The 22,366-nt window shown below is 41.3% G+C and overlaps 1 protein-coding gene across 2 annotated transcripts; it reads left to right on the top strand.

Moving 5' to 3' along the window:
- The first annotated feature begins 246 nt into the window (after window positions 1-246).
- LOC117462873 (integrin alpha-6-like) lies at window positions 247-22,339 on the top strand. 2 transcript variants are annotated; one of them, XM_034105229.1, is made up of 26 exons: window positions 247-478; window positions 6,709-6,836; window positions 6,938-7,017; window positions 8,604-8,859; window positions 10,029-10,160; window positions 10,266-10,473; window positions 10,564-10,757; window positions 12,132-12,223; window positions 16,386-16,513; window positions 16,596-16,685; window positions 16,797-16,858; window positions 17,010-17,173; window positions 17,257-17,400; window positions 17,494-17,609; window positions 17,693-17,849; window positions 18,288-18,371; window positions 18,451-18,530; window positions 18,652-18,729; window positions 18,818-18,920; window positions 19,419-19,589; window positions 19,748-19,849; window positions 19,963-20,073; window positions 20,405-20,503; window positions 20,610-20,735; window positions 20,888-20,971; window positions 21,525-21,613. In XM_034105229.1, the coding sequence occupies exons 1-25, from the start codon at window positions 303-305 to the stop codon at window positions 20,954-20,956; spliced, it is 3,150 nt and encodes a 1,049-aa protein (XP_033961120.1). In that variant the 5' UTR covers window positions 247-302; the 3' UTR covers window positions 20,957-20,971; window positions 21,525-21,613. The 2 variants fall into 2 exon arrangements, with proteins under 2 accessions (XP_033961120.1, XP_033961118.1); XM_034105227.1 differs by lacking the exon at window positions 20,888-20,971 and having other exon boundaries at window positions 21,525-22,339.
- Window positions 22,340-22,366: the final 27 nt, after the last annotated feature.

Below are 22,366 nucleotides of genomic sequence, written 5' to 3' on the forward strand. Positions count from 1 at the left end.
AATGTGTTTTGACAAAGCCTCAGGCATATTTGAACTGCTTAGATTACAGTATTGATATACTGGAAACTAACAAAAGGCAAACAAAGCATTGATCTTTTTTCAATAATTGACAATAAAAGTCAGATTACAAAACAATCTGAGGTGTGTTACAGTTGGGTGGTGTGTGCCAGGAGTAGGAGGGGCTGCTGCGAGTAAAGTGCACAACATTCACCCCCCGGAGCAGCCATTTGCACTCTGCACCTCCTTCACAGAGGACTCACCTTTCACAAGTTCAAGTGGAGTTTTGAATTAGATTGTATCTCATGGAGGTCAGGATCACATGTGGGCTGTGGTTCTTCGCCTTTATTTTGGGATGTGGGCGACTATCGGCGTTCAACCTGGACAGCACGAATGTCCAGCGGAAGAACGGAGACCCGGGCAGCTACTTCGGCTTCTCTCTCGCCATGCACTTGCAGCTTGCTCCGGAGGATAAGAGAATGTAAGATTTCAACTTTTTCATTTTAGAAGGGGTGGCATGTTTGGTGGCACTTATGTGACGTCCTAGCCTTAAAAACAAGTCGTTAAAATAACTTTTGTAACCATGTAATAAAAATGTTATTTAAATGTAGACGACTGTAAATTTGCCTTTACAGTGTCAGAGCTGCTACATGAGAGGAAACCCCCCTCTAAACCACACTTTTCACGTCACCCTTCAAATGTCATAAGTACTCAATTCTGCGTGAATGTTGAGTTCAGGTGTGTCGCAGGTAGTCTCTTAGAATTGAGCTTTTTCACTACATTTTAGAAAAACCACAGGTTTTTAACACAACTGTATACACCTGTACGTTTAATTAATGGCCAACACATTGTTAATCGTTGTTGAGTTTTTCTTTCGAGGTTACTTATTTGTGAGTTTTTATTGGACCTCTACAACAGCTTTTTGCACGTAACATATACGTAACAAACTCTCCCCCTCTCTCCCTCTCGTGCTTTGTGACCAAAACATCTCATTGAATCATTGTTGGCATTTTTATGGGCATTAATTCAGAGGGATTTCTCATTTTGCACAAAGGCTAAGAGCCATCAAGTGGTCACTGGTTTGAATAGCATGAATATCAACAGACCTGAGATCAGAGCAATCAAATTCTTTAAACTGTGAGTCTGTTAGACTATAAAGGACCAGTCAGAAATCAATTAACATGTTTTCCTATTTTTGTCACTAAAATACTTTAAATTGTGTTGGTGGCAACAAACAGTGGTGTTGGAATTATTCAGATTAAAAGTAGCAAAACCACACTAAAATGTATCATAAGTTAAAAAAGGTAACTATAACAAAGTAATAAACCACCAAAACAAAATGCACTTAAAAATAATAACATCATCTGATTTGTATTATGAGGCAAGGATTTGTAAGTAGTGTTATTAATGTTTTAGCTTTTTTTACCTGCTTTATTGTATACATGGTTGGGTAGTTTAATCCATAACGTTGGTAAATATTTTATAACCCTATATGTTTTGTATATCAAAACTAAAATAAGTAAAGTTTAAACTATTGCTGTTTAGGTCTACGCACTGTGGTGACCTCAAATAATTAGTTATACAAATACAAAATGCAATTTGGACAGCAACAGTTGCCTGTTGACTAATTACTAGATAGAAATGTCAATACATTCTGAGTAAAAAGCTGGTTATAGCAGCAGAAAGAGTCACCCACGATTAGATTTTGATTATCACAAGAGAAACTTTTGGAGATGGCCTATTTGAAATGACATTTTTTGGAAAAAATTGCATCTTGTGATGTATAAGGGACAGTAGTGGAATTCTACCACTGCGCACACACACGCACACACACACACACACACACACACACACACACACACACACACACACACACACACACACACACACACACACACACACACACACACACACACACACACACACACACACACACACACACACACACACACACACACACACACACAAAACACACAAAAACACACAATCACGCAGTGGCAGTGTGTGTATCCTAGTTTAAGGCTGTTTCTAAATGAAAGACACATGGTGATCAGCACAAGACCAAAGCCCCCCTGCTCCAGGTTGTAACGTTACATACAAACAGAACACAGTTGGATTATGTGATCAGAGACAAACATATAAGTAGATAATGTATATTGATATGCTTACTTGCCTCCTTGTCTAGTAGAATTCTGTATCCTTTGAGTTCTGGGACAGTAAGTTAAAAAAACAAAACTATCTTGATACAGAAATTGGGACTCTTGCAATTACAGTAGGATATGTTTGGGGCCAGACAGTGCCTTTATTGGAGATACAGTGTTGAAAGGGGGAGATAGAGGGGATGACATTGCCTGACTGTCCAACCACCGAGCAATCGGGCGGCCCTGCAATAATAATTTTAACATTTGTCTGACATTTTGTGGATTTACCTATTAAATCATTACTGATTTAGAAAGTAATTGGCAGCTTTATAAAAAGAGTATATGTTATGTTCAGCTACAATCCTCATTTACAAGTGGTTTAAACGTAGGCATATTTATTTATCATGATACAATGCAATTAGCCCTAATCTGTTGTCAAAAAACATTTTTAAAACCGTAGCTTGAACCATCAGCAACATATCTGTGTCTGCATGTTGGAGCAGGAAGACATGTTTGTTTTGCAAGTGAAGGGGCTCCAACTGCTGTTGTAGAGGTGGAATGTGCTCTCACTGTGGACTGTATATTTGTGAGGCGTTGCCCTGTTGTCAGTCACTTGGAAGAGTGTCAGAGAACTCAGTGTGCTTCTTGAAACACTTCTAACCTGAGGCAGAAAAAAAAGTAGAGATACAGAGAATAAAAAAAGAGTTTATTTGCTGAAGGTGATTTAGTTCTCTAATGTGAATTGCATCAACACGTGCGCAAGTGTTGGCGTGTGTGTGCTTGTGCCCCCCACCCATGTGTCTCCCACTGCTGGGTGTGTACAGTAAGTCACAATCCTTTTCCAGCCATGCATGGCAACTTTTATTCAGTCTAATATATTGCACTGTCTTTCTAGCCCCACAGGGATGAGTTTTACATGTAGCTGGCTGCAGGAGAGGGCAGGAGCTAATCGGATCCTGTTTATGCATGTGTCTGTCTGTCTGTCTGTGTGTGTGTGTGTGTGTGTGTGTGTGTGTGTGTGTGTGTGTGTGTGTGTTGTGTGTGTGTGTGTGTGTGTGTGTGTGTGTGTGTGTGTGTGTTGCATTCCATGGTTGGTCATAATTGCCAGATGGAGCTGTCTGTATAATAAAATCAAGATCAAAATGCACGAGTGGGGCGAAGAGGGAGAAGGAGACAAAGTGAAGGGTTAGGGAAGTTTAAGAGCTTGGATCAAATGTGAGAAATGTCTGGGAGAAAGTAAATGTGTGTGTGTTTCTGAGGATTTAGATGTATCTAGACTAGAGTAAAGGATAAAGGGACACACTGTCGGTAACAGGAAACAAAGACATGCCGACATGTTACATGTTCAACAGTAATGTCACATGCTGTGTCTTTTTTTAAATGACAAAAGAGAAGATGGGAGAGTTTAAGTCAGCTTTTTTGTGAGTATGAAGTATGAAAAGTATGAAAGTCTGATTTGCCCCTCCCCACTCCCACCTTCCCCTCAGGTTAGTTGAGGATATCCAACATCAAAGGAGGAAAGAAAGAGGTGATGACTGAAAGAATGCTGAGAGGAACATAAATCAGTTTTACATCTGGGCACCAAATATCAGCTGCTATTCAGACTCGCTGGGATTTGAACTAGGGCTGCACGATTTTGGGAAAAAATCTAATTGCGATTTTGATGACAAATATTTCGATTGCGATTCGAATTGCGATATTTGTTTTTTAGCGACCCAACGGAAGTTTATTGTAAAATGCGGCCAGAACTCCGGCTAGGAAGGTCGTATCAACGTGCTCCCGTATCTAGCACCCCCGCAGCCCGAGCTACGAGTGAAAAAACTAAACTTACATGAAACTTCCGTTGGGTTGCTTTAAAGTCAAGCTTCAGTTTAAGATTCACCCTGTAATAGAAACATGTGATGGAGCAGTACTAACCTGACTCAGATGGTTTGTTTCACCAAAGCATCTAAAGCTCCATTGGAAGCCATTTGGAAAGGGCAGGCACTTTCAAAAGCACTTGGCAGGTGATTGGATCAATCTGTCTATCACCTTCTATCATGGGCTACTTCTGATTGATTAACAATGGCTGGTACATGTGGAGCACAGCACTTCTGATTGGTGTGGATGACTGACAGACAATAACAAATGTTAAAAAATGTTAAAAAATTTATTTTTCAATTATACATATATATATATTTATTTTTTAAATCGCAGGCTTTGTGATTTGATAATCGCATCATTTAAAATCGCGATTTCGATTTTAAATCGTTCAGCCCTAATTTGATCCTGGCAGATTGATGGAGATAGAAGTTGGGAAACAGACATAATATGAACCTCAAGATCTGCAACCCATTTGGAGGTCTAGTTGATAGGGTGCAGCTTGCTGTCGCTAAGCAACTGGCTTAGTCAACAGCCAGTTTGCTGCTGTGGGAAAAAAGTACACACCTCTCTCTATGGGATATCTCTCTGATGGTCACTCTGTCTTTGCCACTGCCACACACACTCTATTTATATTTTTCTGTTTGTCTTTCCTGTAGTGTTAGCCTGTGTGTCGGGGTTTCCTCTGCTGTTGCTGAACGATTAGATGAACAGCTGGTTCTTGGTCAGTGAGGCAGTGACTGATACTTCATGTCGGCTCTTCACTCTTCAAAAGCAATACACAATAATAATTTGTTGCAAATAAGATTATATACAGTATATCTCTCAAGATTAGTCTCCAATTCAGTTTCTTGAACAAGGCCTTTTATGATCAAATATAAGTAAAAACACTGCCACTTCTTCCTCGAATAATGTACAGTGGGACGGGAAATTCTCCGAGCAAATTCATATGGGGGAAATTAAGAACATTTGAAAGGATAGACAATATAGCACCTATTTGTACAACACTCATTGGCAATCTGATGACTCTACACTTTTTAGCTTCACTAAAATCAATTGTTAATCCAACCCCATTTCCAAGTTGTGTCTTTGCAGAGATCTCACTGTTTATTCTCCTGGCTTCCTGTGTCTCCGAGAAAAATTGTAGTAAAGGTGTGCCCTCCTGGGATTCACTGTTAGTCACACATCTTTAAAGCGATAACACATTTTAAACTCATCTTTCAAAGACAAGCAGGCGGTGTGAAAATGTGTTTTCCTGCTTAGTATGATAGTGCACCTCAAGGTGGAGAGTTGAACTCTGGGTCAAGTGTCATTTCCTCCCTTAGTAGTTTAAGAAAAGCAGCATTGGCCACACACTCGTTTGGTTAAAGGCGCAAATGACAGTGTTCTGGTTTTTGAAACAAATCCAAAGCAATCCAGCGGTTCAGATTGGATACACAGTGTGTGACTTTCTTTTAGTTCACTTGTGGTGATGTATTTTATTTAGGAGAAATTGCATCATACTTTATTTTCTCTAAAACAAATCTTAATCCTTCTCCTAATGGCAGCCTCATAAGTCTGTGTGTGGACATATAAATAGATTTATTGTCGTTACTAATCCCCATTGCGCCAGTTTAAGTCAATAATCACGAAGATTTATGCTGTTATATTTAATATTGAAACGTCTCCAACATGCAGTATTTGCGGTGTTGAATGGGTCTGCCCCACAGACATGCTGATGACATTATGCCTCAGCTCTTCACTCTGACTATATGTCTCTGTTGATTCCCTCCCAGATGCCGAGCGTATGTGAGAATGCTTTGTCTAACGGTTAAAAATGGCTTTCCTAATGTCATCTGGTGAAGACAGTGTGCTGTTTAACATTAACTCTGGATGTCATCGGATAGACTGAGCAAGCCAGAGAGCATACAAGGATAGAGAGAGATGTGTGTGTATTGAGACTAGTGTAAACCTCCACAAAGCATCAGTTGAAAGGATGACATCCTCAACTTAGTTTGATTTACTCTGTAAGAAACCATGGGAACTGGTCGCCAATCATCAAGTCTTGGGTGTGGCATTTGCCCTAGACCTTGGTCCACAATGGCAGCCTGTGTGTGTGTGTGTGTGTGTGTGTGTGTGTGTGTGTGTGTGTGTGTGTGTGTGTGTGTGTGTGTGTGTGTGTGTGTGTGTGTGTGTGTGTGTGTGTGTCGAAAGAGATAGAGAGCCTGGCTCAATCAACCACAGCAGACGTTTGAAAGCGGTCTTTGATTCAGTGGGACCGTGAGGACATGGAATATCAGTTTGGTGGCGGATGTGTGTGTTTGTGTGTGTGAATACGACTGCTGTGTGTGACAGTGGACTGGAATGTGTGATAGTATGATGTGTAAGAAGAAGAAATGCCAGAATGCTTCTTATTCTGAGTCCTAGATGGAAATGAGTGTCACTGCTTAACGTGCATTTGATTTAAATGCAGCTGAGAATCACTTCTACATATCCTCGTGTAGGTACCTCGGAGTAATGTGTTAGATAGGAACGGAATTTATTAACCATTATACAGTAGATCAAAAGTTGTAATTGTTCAACCATGAAGCTCAACCATGAAGCTTTTAAAAATAGACATGATATCATGAAAATTAATCTGAATGAAAAAAACATTTCAGGTTGCAGATTTCCACGTTCCCCCACTTTAATAATCACTTGTTTAACGGATTCCTTTGTGTTTCTGTTGCAGTCTGCTGGTTGGTGCCCCGAGAGCAAAAGCCATGAGTGGCCAAACATCCAAGGTGACAGGAGGACTGTACAACTGTGACATGACCTCCACCTCAACGTCTTGCTCCAGAGTTCAATTTGATAACAATGGTGAGATAGCTAGTTACCTAGTCAATACGGCTATTTTAAAGACCCCTTCTCAATATTTGATTCACATTATCCTCTTTGTCTCTATTCCTGTCTCTGTGTAGAGAACATAAACGAAGAGAGCAAAGAGAACCAGTGGATGGGAGTGACCGTCAACAGTCAGGGGCCAGGAGGAAAAGTTGTGGTAAGACTCTGTGACTGTGCGACATTTTTCACAATTTTACAGTATTTTATATTATAGTAACTTATAGTATCTTTAAGTCAGTCGATTGAAGAAATAGTTGTCAGATTAATTGGAAATGGAAATGACAATAATCTTCAGTTTCAGCCCCACCAATACCTTTCAGCTTTCAAGGGTATCAGACATGCAGTGCTGGGTGGGAATACAGGGAAAAACATTGAACATTGTCCATTCACAGAACAGACATGAAAGTTGTGTCTTTGATGTGTCAGTCTTTCAGTAAAATAAGGCGTATGCCATGAAACTCTGAATAAAGCAGACAGAACATGTTTGGCTACAATTAAAGGTGTGGTCGGTAAGTTTGAGAAACCGGCTCGAGATACACTCTTTGTTATTATTCCATGGAATGCTCTTAACATCCCGATAGCAATGAATATCTGAAGTGCTTTGACAACAAATCCATGTCATCTGTGGAAGCCGTGGTACTGTAAAAAGCACGACCAATCATTTTAGCCGGCCCGGCTAAAATAACTGGATGGCCTACCTGCCTGTCAGCCTTCCATCTGTGCACAAACTTATCTCGTGCCCTCATTGGTCATCTGCGCGTCCGTGTGTGTTGGAGGAGGGGCTCTGTAAGGAAGTGGCAGATTTTTTCCGGTTGTGTATTTTCAAATTCTAGCGCACTCGAGCTGGTTTCTCCAAATTACCTACCCCACCTTTAAAATAATTTACTGTCAATTAATATTTGTTTCAATTACAATTATATTGTTTAGCCCAGTGCTTCTCAAACTTCAAACTTTTTTCAGTAATGTACCCCCTTTGAAACATTTTCTCAGCCAAGTACCCCCTGACCGACCCCGGACATTTTTGACAGAAAAAGCCTATATAAATAATTACAATATTCTTTTGATTTATTAACTCCTTAATGCATGAATTACAACATACTAAGGATAGTTTTTATGTTTTTATCTTTATGCATGAAAAAAAAAGATTTTTTTCAATTAGTTTTTCAATATGTTTAACAAACCAATGAACAAAATGATATATTATTAAAAACTATAAATACAATACACAAATGTAACATATTTATATGAGGACCCCCTTAGTGGTTCTAGGAATATTTTATATAAAATTGTGTTTTCTATTTAACTTATTGTACTAAGATTATTTTTGTAATCATGCATGGTATTTTTTTAATTAACCTTTTTATTTATTTTTTAACCTCACTACCCCCTGCAGTACCCCAACGTACCCCTAGGGGTCCGCGTACCCCCATTTGAGAATCACTGGTTTAGCCTATACATTGTCAAAAAGGCCATTAAAATGTATCAGAGTCAAAGGGGGATATCTTCAAATTGATTGTTGTTTCCAATTAAAAGTTAAAAAACTGTTCTCAGATCTACTTGAGTTTCAGCCCGGCAGAATGTATACATCCAATACAAGCGTAATTGGCGTTTATAGCTTTGTAGCTACTTAAAGTGAAATTGAACAGGAATTTGTGAATCATCCAATCTCATTTCAACACTAGCCTTTTTTTTCTATAATCAACATTACTTCAGCTCTACCATGTGTTTTTGTTTTCCTGGTAGACCTGTGCCCATCGCTACCAGCGCCGGTCATTGGGGACCTCGGAGTCCCGAGACATTATCGGTCGTTGCTACGTGCTGGGGCAGAACTTGGACATCGATCCCAACACGGACGAAGAGGGGGATGCATGGCATTTCTGTCAAGGCCGAACCACAGGCCACGAGAGGTTCGGCTCCTGTCAGCAGGGCCTCTCTGCCACATTCGACAAGGACTACCACTACCTCATCTTTGGGGCTCCTGGAGCATACGGCTGGAAAGGTAGTCTAGTGTGTGTGTGTGTGTGTGTGTGTGTGTGCGTGTGCGTGTGCGTGTGTATGTTACTTAACCCTTAGATGCATAAGTGGGTATTTTTTGACACGGTGAGGTGGTTTTCTTGAAGTATCTTTGTAATTATATTTTTTTATCATTTCATATTCCAGCTATTCCTCAAAAAACATGTTTTGGATTTCATACCATTCAAATTTTAAATTTTAATTGTATACATTTTAAGAAATTGTAGTTTTTATATTACTACCCCAAGCTTCCATAAGTGGGTCAAAATTGACCTGCATGCATTTTCTATGGAATCCTATGGGAACCTTCGATTCTTATCACCTGTGGCTGTCAGGAATACATTCACTGTAGACCACACAGACTAAATCACAAGTGACACCTCTCAGGAAGATTATTTTACACAGCAAGATCTGATACCTGTCAGTATAATAATAATAATAATACATTCTATTTTGATAGGGCTTTTCAAGGACTCAAAATCGCTTTACAATATAAGGGAAGGTTAGGGTGGGGGGTATAGGACTATCAAACTTGATCAACCAGCATGGATTGATGGCGGGTGGGCTATGAGTAGACAAGAGGAGAAGAGATGTTTTTTTTGAGGGTCTCAGAATAGCAGAGATCTTTGCATCAATATGTGCTATGCTTCTCCTCCAAAGAACGTCACTGTCTGTCGTCACTGGGCTTTCTTGATGCTGGAGCAATACACCTACCATGAAAGTTGCATCCTTTAGCAAAGCTAAAGGCTACACATCATTTTTGTGGAAAAGCTCACATTGACGGAGTGCGATCTGTAACCAGGGTCACCTTTCAATACACTACACAGTGTGCACATAACACATTACTTGTCCTGAACATTTCAAACTTGGCAGAAACAAAATAAAACCCACCAAAACTGTTCTGGGTAGTCTTTCCATTGGTCAAAACAAACTCTTATTTTCCTCAGATTAATGTTAAAATATACTTGCTATATACAACTAATCTCATTCGTCGAGCAGACCATTAAACGAGCAAAATCAAATGACGAAATATTCACCCCCCCAACTCTAACGCAGACAGAGACTCCTCCCATTATAGTTCTCTGGGTTTTGGATATTCTTGATAAAATCCAGATCTTTTCCATATTAACCTGTACTCCTCTTCTCCCCCCTCAGGTGTGGTGCGCTTGGAACAAAAGAACGAAACCTTTTTGGACGTGGGCATCTATGACGACGGCCCTTTTGAAACGGGAGATGAGAGGAATAGGAACCCTAACTTGGTCCCCGCTCCTTCCAACAGCTACCTGGGTAAAAAACTCCTCACTTTCTTCATCCATTAATTTGTCCGCCATTGTCAAGTACACAACTACCTCTGGCTATGTAAGCACACCTTTCTTTGTCCCCGTCTCCCAGGCTTCTCTCTGGACTCAGGGAAGAGTCTGATTGAGAAGGGTACGTTGACGGTGGTGGCAGGAGCTCCCAGAGCTAACCACAGTGGAGCGGTGGTGCTGATGAAGAAAGAAGGATACAACAGCATGTCAGAAGTGTACACCCTGGAAGGGCAAGGGCTGGCCTCGTCTTTCGGCTACGATTTGACCGTGCTGGATCTCAATAATGATGGGTGAGTAACGCAGGGTGATTCGCACAACCTGTAACTTCTGTTATTGCTGCTCCAATAAACTCACAAACAGGTGGTTCTGTTGTTTGTTAGTTGGCAGGACATAGTGGTGGGAGCACCACAGTACTTTGAGAAGGACGGGAAAATCGGAGGAGCCGTCTACGTCTACGTCAACAAACTGGGAAAGTGGAACACAGTCAAGCCCATCAGAATAGACGGACCAAAGGACTCCATGTTTGGCCTGGCTGTGGAAAAACTGGGAGACATCAATCAGGATGGTTACCATGGTGAGGCTGCTATGTGTGTTTGCGTGTCAGCACGTCATTGTTGACACGCTTTGTTGAACAAGATGAGAGAAGATTTTTACTTTACTTGAAATTTGTGGGCCAACCTAATAATTACAAGAAGCACAATAGAATAAAAATAACACTAGTGAACAGAGAAAATACAATTAGAGCAAGATACATTATGTAAGATAAGCAGTGTTGTGCTAGTTACTGAAAACCAGTAACTAGTTACCATTACTAGTTACTTCATTTCAAAAGTAACTCAGTTACTTTACTGATTACTTACACCAAAAAGTAATGCGTTACTGTGAAAAGTAACTTTTTAGTTACTTAAAAAAGGGCTCCCATTAATGCCCTTATAGCCTTCATTTCAGTACTGTTATTGCATTGGAGAATAATACAATCTGTTGATCAACTTGACATGCATTATATGCAATCTGGATAGCATCGATATTAGCTGGCTTTCCATTTTTGTATATTCTTTCTCCAGGTAGTTGGAAAAAGTTTTCCGTCCCATATGCCATGTGCCGCCCGGACATGCTATCATGCTAACTAGCTCCCTGAAAGCGGGTGACTCCACTGTAGCAATAGCCTGCATGTGTTCTACAACATACCGTGCAATGGCTTTATCGATTTTTCCCTGGCTAGCAGTCCCTCGGTTAAAATCCAGCCGCTGTTGCTTAGGTGCAGGTAGAGGTGGAGTGGAGTCGGCTGAGTCTCTGTGGTCTTAGCAACTAGCTTCGTCCCAGCATGTTGTTTTTGCAGATGTTTTAAGAGATTTGAATGACTGGTTTGGGCAGTAGATAGGCTCTTTGACCCGCCAGGACACAACTTACATTTAACTAAAACGTTCTTTTCTTTGTGCTCGACAAAAGTGAAATAGTGAGAATATCTCCAGGTGGAGAAACTAGACTTGAGCTCCGCCGCCGCCATGACAGTCTTGTTAGTAAACAACACAAACACGCCCACAGCCCGTCTCCGCATGTGACACAGGAAGTATCTAAGTACATTTACTCAAGTACTGTACTTAAGTACAGTTCTCATCTCTGTTCACCTGGCTGTTGACTATATAAAAAAACTAACGCAGTAACGGAGTAACGCACCATGTAGTAACGGTAACTGAGTTACTGAATTTAAAAAGTAATGCGTTAGAGTACTAGTTACTGCCAAAAATAACGGCGTTACACTAACGCATTACTTTGTAACGCGTTAGTCCCAACTCTGAAGATAAGTAAGCTAAAACAGAAAAGTAATATTGTGCATGATTTTGGTAGTAATGGGTTCATTTCATTTCATTTGCCAGGGTTAGGGGGAATTCAATATGTGTACCTGTATAACTACACTGTAAGTCACTGTTATCGTTATTGCTGTCAGATTTTGCAGTGGGAGCTCCTAATCAGGGAGCAGGACAGGTGTACATCTACCATGGAGTAGCCTCAGGTGTCATCTCCAAAGAAGCTTCACAGGTATGTATTAAACTGAACATCGACAACGATCTGACAAAGAACACTGGGGAAGACAGGTATATATATACACAAGATTAATCAGGGAGACAACACACAGCTGAAGGGAAGTTGAAAACACAAGGGCAGCATGTGAACACAATCAGACACAGGCGGGAAAACACAGGAAGAAAAACGAGACAAGACACTAAAAGAAAATTAATGTCAAAATAAAACATTAAACACAAAAACCAGAATCATATAAAGAAAATGCCTTGCTTGTGTGTGAGCAGAGTGCTTGCAAAGACCTTTGCACTCATCAACGCTCTAACAGATCGGCCCAGAAGGATTTCAAGATGGCGCCTGTGTCGGCATGCCGCTCCCTCAGCTCTCTGCCTTTAGCTATCCTGTTTTTGTTTTATGTTTGTCAGAATGTCCCTGCTCTGCTTGTCTATGATCACCAAGCTCTCCTCCACCTAAGACCCTCACTGGAGTTTATACTGCTGCCCAAACCTATATCTGGCAACCGTAAATCGACTCCCCCCCCTCTACTGTCAGATATTCCCACCTACCTGCGCCGGTTGCCCTGCATCCTGCCTCACCGAAAGCACTTTAGACGACGGGGAAAGCGTGGTGGCGCGCTCGTCCATCAAAAAGCACACCTGACGGCTTCTTCCGTGACTTATCCACGCATCAGATGTCATGGCCCTCCCGCCGCTCGCCATCCGAGGGTTCGGTGGATTCGCCCTGTCTTTCCGGAGCTGCGGCCTCTGCTGGGCCCGCTGGCAGCTCCTCCTGCCCGACTGACTGCTCCCGGTCCGCACGGCGTTCAACACGCACATCTTCGTCAGCTGAGACGCACTACACCTTCGGCCAGCCCGGAGAGAAAACTCTGCATGGCTTTGCTAAATGCTAGGTCAATAGCAAACAAGACGTTCCTGTTAAACAAATTCTTCACCTCTCATGATCTGGATTTAATGTTCCTGACGGAGACCTGGGTCCACACCGGCGAGTATGTACCGTTTTCTGAACTTCTTCCTCCCGACTGTACTTTCTTCAGCTCCCTCCGTACCACCGGCCGTGGTGGGGGTGTAGCTTCAGTGTTTAGAGCTAATCTCCAATGCCGTTTGCTTCACCCAGTAACTAGCTATGCTAGCTTCGAGTTGCAGCTTTTTGAATTGAACCCAGCCTCGCCTATACTCTGCGCAGTCGTGTATCGTCAGCCAAAGTATAATAATGATATCATAACTGACTTTTCTGACTTTTTGTCCGGGATCATGGTGAAATATGATGTGTTTTGATCTGCGGAGACTTTAATGTCCATGTGTGCTGCGAGTCTAAACCTCTGGTTAGGGATTTTTTAAACCTCCTCGACTATTTCGGTCTTATTCAGTCTGTGGCTGGTCCAACACACAATAAAGGACACACCTTAGATTTAGTATTATCGTTTGGATTGTCTATCTCTGTGGATGAAATCTGTGCAGAAACGCGTATCTCAGACCATTTACCGGTTCTGTTTACAACCTCGATCCCTTCTGTAGGAGTCGAATCACGTGCTCCTGCGCGTTGTCTGCGTTCAATTAACCCCTTGACTGCCTCACAGTTTTCAGATGCTTTTAATACTTATCAGATTTGTAAATTAGAGGTGAACTGTGCTTTTAGTGCAGATGAGCTTATGTCTTTGTTTGATTCGACATGCACACTAATACTGGATTCCGTTGCTCCTTTTACGCTTAGACGCAACAAAGTTCTCTTAGAGCCGTGGCTCAATGATTGTACTCGCGCTTTTAAGAAAATGGAAAAAGGATAAACTTCATGTCTCCTTAGAAATCCTTCGTGCTTGCCTTTCCGATTATCAGACGGCAGTTAAAGCAGCCAAAACAGAGTATATTTCTCTGTTAATCTCCAAAAACAGCCATAAACCTCAAGTTCTTTTTAATGTCCTTAATTCGATCATTAATCCTTGTGATGCTTCTCCAATTGTGCCATCAACTACTCTCTGCGATACATTTCTTACATTTTTTATCGAAAAAGTATCTGCTCTTAGGCTAGCCTATACTAGTGCTACCCCAGATCCTGCTCCCTTTCTGTGCCCTGCTGTCCTCGACCATTTTGAGCCTGTATCCCTCTCTTCTCTCTCGGATGTAGTCAAGCACTTGCGGCCGACAAACTGCACCTTAGACAGCATTCCCTCTCGCTTCCTTAGAGATGTTTTTGAATCAGTTGGAGCAAGTGTTTTATTGCTTGTAAACACTTCTCTAAGCTCAGGATGTGTCCCAGCTGCCTTCAAACATGCCGTGGTTAAGCCACTACTTAAAAAGAAAAATCTCGATCCCTCCATTCTCGCAAATGTCAGGCCCAGCTACCCTTTTTATCTAAAGCCCTGGAGCGAGTAGTCTACGCCCAGCTGCAGTCATTTTTAACCACGCATGGCATCCATGAAAAATGTCAGACTGGCTTTAAACCTATGCATAGTACTGAAACAGCCCCTTTAAGAGTTTTTAATGATCTGCTCTTAGCCGCCGACTCAGGCAGCCCAGCTGTCTTGGTGCTGTTAGATTTAACTGCTGCTTTTGACACTGTGGATCATAGTATCCTGTTGTCACGGCTTGAACAGTCCGCACGCATTACAGGCTCTGCCCTTGCATGGTTCAGGTCTTATTTGACGGACTGTAGCTTCTCAGTGCAGTTAGGTGCCTTCTCCTCTGCCAAAGCCCCTCTTATCTGTGGGGTTCCCCAAGGCTCGATTCTGGGCCCCATCCTTTTTCTATTGTACATACAGCCCCTAGGTTCAATTCTCACAAAACATAATATCCCCTTCCATTGTTACGCTGATGATGTACAGATTTATCTGCCTTTCAATCAAAATGCCAACTCACTACAGCAGTTGAAGGACTGCTTAACAGAGATTAAATCCTGGCTGAGCCAAAACTTCCTCACCCTTAATGAGAGCAAGACCGAGGTCATCTTTTTTGGACCCCAACCAACATTCTCCCCGGTTGATATTCTGGGCTCCCTCAATAAAAATATCCTCCCCTCTGTTATGAACCTTGGAGTGACCTTTAACAGCGCCTTTAAATGTGATAAGCAGGTTAGCACTGTAGTCAAGACCTGCTTTTTCAAAATACGACTATTGGCTAAGACCAAGTCGTTTTTATCTTTTAAAGACCTAGAAAGGGTTATTAACACCTTTGTTACCTCGAGACTGGATTACTGCAATGCGCTGTACTGTATGTGGGTATGGACCAGGCCTCAATTAGACGCCTCCAGCTAGTTCAGAATGCAGCTGCACGTCTTCTCACTGGCCATAAAAAGCGTGACCATATCACCCCAATTCTGGCTTCATTGCACTGGCTTCCAGTTCGGTTCAGAATAGATTTTAAACTCCTTTTATTTGTTTTTAAAGCCCTAAATGGGCTGGCTCCTGCCTATATAGCCGAACTCCTCCATCGCTACACCCCAGGCAGAGCCTTAAGGTCGGCTGATCAGCTGCTGTTGATAGTGCCTAAGACCAGGCTCAAAACCCGAGGGCACCGAGCTTTCGCAGCGGCTGGCCCTAGGCTCTGGAATACTTTGCCCCTCCATGTGAGGTCGGGCCAGACCCTGTTTTTTTTTTAAATCAACACTTAAAACTCACTTTTTCTCTCTGGCTTTTGTTTAATTATTTATTTATTCATTTATTTATTTCGTTATTTATTTATTCATTTAGTTCTTTATTTTAATATTTATAACATAACATAGGATTTCATAAAGTATTTTTAAAATATGTGCTATATAAATAAAACTTGATTTAGATTTTTGATTTTTTTTGTCCAGTTTGTCTTATCAAACGCACGCACGCACGCACGCACACACACACACACACACACACACACACACACTATACCTACAACAATCATTCAGGTTATGCATAATGAATAACATTTTATTTTAATGTCTGAACACATTGATGCTTTTGTAACAAAATAATTTCCCAAATTTGGGTCAATAAAGTATATCTATCTATCTAATGTGGGATTCCTATTCCTTATTTAATGGGCTATTTTGGATTTATTGGGGGCAACACACCAAAACATACACTGCTTTTGAATACTAACTAGGACATATATTACCATGGTAACATTCGAAGCATTCGAGTCGGCTTTAATACATGCTATAAAGTAAGTGTCTGTTTCTCTTCCTTTAGATTCTGTCCGGCGAGGCTTTTGGAGTGAAGATGTTCGGCTACTCTCTGGCAGGCAACATGGACCTGGATAAGAACGCCTACCCTGACCTGGCCGTCGGGTCCCTCTCTGACTCCGTCTTTGTCTACAGGTTAGTGACCTGAAAAAATGTCCTCACTGTTCATCTTTGATCACGGTTGTAGATTTTCTCACTTGAGTGCTGTCCTCCCCAGAGCCCGTCCAGTTATAAAAATCCAAAAGGAAGTTAACTTCACACCAAAGGAAATCAACCTCACCGAGAAGAACTGTGGCGAAAACTTCTGGTACGTGTGTCTTTTTCTGCAGCAGGTGTTTCTGGATATTCATCAATTTGAGGAAAATCTGTGCCATTACTTTTTCTCATTGTTGTTTTATTGTGTCCACTGTGCTTTCAGCTTGGATATCGAGGCATGCTTCACCTTCACTGCCGAGCCCAAGAGTTACGCTCCCAGACTGAGTAAGCAGAGCCTATTAAAGCACCAAGTCCGACTTTCTTGTACTTTTGGTTATTATTATCATAGACGAAAGAGCAAGAAACAGTACTCTGTAATTTTTCTTGTCATTCTTTATCCACCTCTCCCTCACGTCCCTGTCTCTGACAAATCTAGCGGTGGCATACTCCCTCGAGGCGGACGCTGACCACAGGAAGAAGCGTTTGAACCCCAGGGCGGTCTTCAAAGATGGCTCTAAGAATAGCTACGAGTCAAAAGGGACGATCACCCTGGACACCAAAGGAAAGAAACAGTGCATTACCAGAAAGCTTATGATTCAGGTTGGGACTCTCTCATGACATTTCTTTCACTTTCTCTCTCAAAATGCACTGTGGGTGGGGAGTAATTTTGTGTCATTCTGCAGGACAATATTAAAGACAAGCTGCATGGGATCCCCATCGATGTGTCCGTGGACATCCAGGACGGAAACCGTAAACGCAGACAGAGCTCGACCGGTCAGCTGGCGCCTGTCCTGGACGCCAAGGAGTCCTCGAAGATACGATCTGAGGTGGGAATGCGTTAAAGATTTTATAGCCGCACAGCAGATTTGATGCTACTGATGTATCTATGTAACGGTTTTACTTTAATGTGCGTGTTGTAGGTGAATTTCCTGAAGGAAGGTTGTGGACCTGACAATGTCTGTCAGAGCAACCTGCAGGTGGAATATCGCTACGGCTACAGGACAACAAACAACGACACGTTCACTCCATTAAAACTGTAAGAGGATACACACATACTTTGTTTCGCAAGAGCACCATATGAATTTTTTCCATGGTCTCATAGCTTTGATCTGACTACAGGGAGGATAACGTGCCGGTGTTTTCGCTCAGCGACCAGAAGGACATCGCTTTGGAGGTTACAGTTACCAATTTAAATGGAGACGATGCACACGAAGCCTCTGTGCTCGCCAGCATCCCCCGCTCCCTCACCTACTCTGCTTACCGTGTTCTAAAAAATGTGAGCATCTTTTTAACTTTCACTCACTCTTTTTAACATAATAATAGGTTTATTTAGTACCTTTCACAGAAATACAATTCACAAAGTGCTTCACAAGAAAGCACAAAAGTAAAAATTAAGACCACAGAAACATGAATACAATAACAACATGAGGCAGAAATGTAAGGTTATCATAAAAACAAAACACAGACCACGTAGAGTCCCGAAAGGAACACGCATAAGAACAGAACACATCACACACATCTCAAGTATCATTTGGTTTAATTCTTGTTTTTATGCACCACGACACCAAGTCAAATTCCTTGTACGTGTAAACCTACCTGGCAATAAACCTGTTTCTGATTTCTGAGTATAAACAAAAGCCAATGTAAAAAGATAGGTCTTCAACATACACACACACAATCATATGTTCTGATTGGTTCTTGTGATTGATTTCAGGTGGCGCAGGTATCCTGTGTAGCCAATAAAGACGGTTCTGAGGCTGGTTGTGAGCTTGGAAACCCCTTCAAACGTGACGCACAGGTCAGAGACAATCTGTTTTTGGACAATCCTCTGCACAAGTGGCACTGTGAGTATTTTAATATTCCGTTTATGCTTTTAGACGACCTTCTACATTCTCCTGGGTACATCGGGCATCACTTCGAACACTACCGACCTGGAGATTGTTCTTCAGCTAAACACGTAAGAAATAAAGGCTTGTAATGTTAACAATATATGAATAACTAATACTATAGATGGATTATGCATTAACATTTGTACTACATTTTTTGACTTGGCCTGTGTGTAATCTCTGATCCAACAGAACGAGCAACCAGGATAAATTAGCCTCTGTTAAAGCAAAGGCAAAGGTGGCTATCATGTTGCAGCTGTCTATATCGGGGTAAGAAACACACACATACAGCTCATATCCAAAAACACACTAGGAAGTAGAGCTACATGCTACTAACTGCGTCCCTGTGTGTTTCCAGACTAGCCCAGCCATCTCAGGTGTACTTCTCAGGAAAGTCCAAGGGTGAGACGGCCATTAAGTCTGAGAGTGAAATGGGCACTGCCATCACACATCGGTTCAGTGTGAGTACAGGACAGCTAATAGATCAGGCTTCATTTTTGTTAGATCTCACTGTTTCCTTTCAACTGTAAAGCACATTTTAAGCAAACTTTTAAAATGTCGAAAATAAGAAATGCTAATTCATCCTATTTCCATCAAATGTTTCAGAGCGGATACACTCTGCTAGTACTGGCAATGTTTCATCCTGTCTGGAGACAAAGCTCTCTTAATGTTATGATTATAATACAGCTGGACTTAAATGCCTGACGTCCAAAGTTGTTCAACAAATGTGTTTCCAAATTCCATTTAGTACATTAAGTGAGCATAAATGCTTTTTTGCATAATTAAACAAGTGTTATCCAAATGTTCTGATTCCATTCAACATTTCAAATGAGAATTGTTTTAAATGTGTAATAAAATATGTTTATGTTAACACTGCTTCTGACATGTCTAAGACTCGAGTATTCTGCAAGTAAAAAATATGATCTGAAGGAAGGCACTGATCCTTTCTTGGTTTACAGATAATCAATCTGGGGAAGAGCTTGAAAGACTTTGGCACTGCCACCCTTGACATCGACTGGCCGAAAGAGACAGAGGATGGGAAGTGGCTGCTGTACCTGATGAAGATCAGCGCCACCGGAGTGGACCAGATAGACTGCACTCCTAAAGACGAGATCAACCCTCTTAGCAAGGTCAGCAAAAAGACATAATGAAAAGACGTGGTGGTCCTCAGCCGATGCCATCTCTTTTTAAAGCAGTAGAGATATGTGCTTTCAGATTTGTACAAACAAAATATGAAAAGTGTATTTGATATTTGAATGTACCAGGTACCTCTTTCTTCTGCTTTAAGGAGCCAAGTAAAACCAGGAAGAGAAGAGAAACAGAAAACACTCTGGGAATTAAGGAGGGCACTATCTCACGTTTACTTGACGGGAAGAAATCTAAAACTCTGGTAACACCATACAACCAAGTTCTACCCCTTTGTTATATTGCTAGATGTTATGTACATTGGCAAACGGTAGTTCAGAATCCCCATGGTAACTGTGTTCCCTTCTTTGTTGACAGTCCTGTGGCAAAGGGGCAACATGTGTAAGGATAACGTGCCCCCTGCGGGGCATGGACAGTAATGCAGTCTTCACTCTAAACTCTCGCCTCTGGAACAGCACCTTCATAGAGGTAATTAAACACACTGCAGGAGACATTTACTGTTTTTACTAAACCTAGTATTGAAAATCAGCCTCACTATCCTAACAGGCAGAAGCGTAATATATTATAACTTGTAATAATAGTTACAAATGTAATAATATAACAATACAGTCTTACGTTTTCAACAGATGTCCCTGTGAAAATATAGCCCGTCATTTCCATAATTTAACATTATCAATACCATATTGTTGGAATGACATTTAAAGGTTAAAGGCTTATTGCAGAATAAAAGTGTATGTATTTTAATGTTTTTTTCCCCTACTCCCACTTAAACATGATCTTTTCCTTTTTCTTCAAACAGAAATATTCCAAACTCCATCTCGTGGAAGTGATCGTTAAGGCCTCCCTGAATATCGATAGTAGAGCAAAGAACATAGTGCTGAAAAATGCTGAGTTTCCGGTATTGTTCATTGATCTGAACATATTGTTTTGTCATTCGAACATAGAGCCAAAACAAATGAGCGAAACTGTAAAACTGATGTTGTGCCTCTGTCCCTTGTTCCCAGCTGAAACTGACGGTGTTCCCAGAGAGGCGTGAAGCTCAGTATGGAGGCGTGCCGTGGTGGATCATCGTGCTGTCCATCCTGTTCGGGCTGCTGCTGCTGGCCCTGTTGGCTTTCCTTCTGTGGAAGGTAGGACACACTCTGACTCAGCTAATAAAAACACATAACGCACACCTCATGCATTTGGAAGAGTTTGTAAAGTACCTTTTAAATAACAACTGTATCTATACGTATCCGTGACAGCAATAACACACGTTTTATAACAATTCTCCTTTCTTCAGTGTGGAGTGTTTGACAAAAAGAATAAAGAGGACCCAGGCGAAAAAGAGAAACTGACATCACATGCATAAAAAAAAGAGAAGAGGGTAACATTACCCGGCCTGCCATGAATGAGTGACACTTTCTCTCTCGCTCCTATTTTTCTACCAAAGTGCTGCTTTCTGGAAAAAGGAAATGTGCCCTGAATGCAGTTATTAAAGCTCACTCATTATTTCTGCAAAGCGTTAATGCCGCTAAGATTTTCACACATGATCATATGTGGATCATTACAGTGTACGTGCATGGCCAGGGGAGGTGATGGCTGATAAGCAAAGACTGAGGATTGACACCATCGGGGCTGATCTGCATCTCTTTGATTTCTCTCTTCCCACTTTCTTTTGTTTCCATCACACTTGGAGTGACTTGGTCTGAAGGTGCCTTTCTCTCTTTATTTAAAAGCCAGGGCAAACTTGTTTCTTTCTTTAAGAGGAGTGCTGATGGTTTGTCTACACCCTTAATGGTCTCACTGCATATTGGCTATTGCCCGTCAAATGGACTCAGGACAATAAATGTCTCTTCAACCCTCTTTGCTTTCTCTAAATGCCTTTAAATAGCCGTTTTCCCTGAACAAAATATTGATTCCGTTTTCCCTTTCTTCAGTGTGCATTTTTTAAGCGTGCCAAATATGAAGACAAGGTTCCAAGTTACAACGCTGTTCGGATAAGACGGGAGGAGAGAACGCCAAACCCTGTGACTGATAACTGGGAAAACGTGGAAAAGAAGCCCTGGATGACAACCTGGCACGACAAAGAACATTTTTCCTAACAGTGAGATCTGATCCACACATATTTCCTGTTTTTATACTGATGAACTCGCATTTTCACTAATTTCCCCTGCCTTGTCTGTGTACAAAGTGGATTGTAAATAACAAAGTAAATAATTTGTTAAAAGATAAAAACATTTGCAAGACCAAATTCTTGATCACACTTTTGCTTCAGGGGTTGAATTGATCTTGTGCAGTCTGTATACATCACTGGAAGGAGAGTTGCATTGTGGGAGATCTTCCTGCACAACTGCTGTCCGTCAGAGCTTTGTTTTGTACATTTACTACATTCACAGAATTGACTTTTTAAAAAAAAAAAAAAAAGTTTAATGGTTTGCAGAATTGTTTTCTATTTATTCTTGGTGAGGAGTTCTTAATGTTACGTGCCCTACAGGCCAAAGACTCATTTGAGCAAACACAGCCAATTTCAACACATCTGTGTTTTTCACCATTTAATAATAAAAATGTCTACAGTGCATCTTCCTAAACTGTTGATCGTTAATACCTTGGGTTGTACATAAGAGTTTTCCAGGACTCGTTTTGAATGTACTACTTCCCCGCTGAATTCATTTTCTATTCACTGGCTGTAAAATGGGAAGAGTGTGAACGCGAACAAAATAGTTTCTTGAATAAATAAATGTTGTCATGTCAATGTGTTTGTGTCAAATCATTGAGTACA

This window comes from Pseudochaenichthys georgianus, chromosome 17, assembly GCF_902827115.2.
Source record: "Pseudochaenichthys georgianus chromosome 17, fPseGeo1.2, whole genome shotgun sequence".
Classification (NCBI taxonomy): domain Eukaryota; kingdom Metazoa; phylum Chordata; class Actinopteri; order Perciformes; family Channichthyidae; genus Pseudochaenichthys; species Pseudochaenichthys georgianus.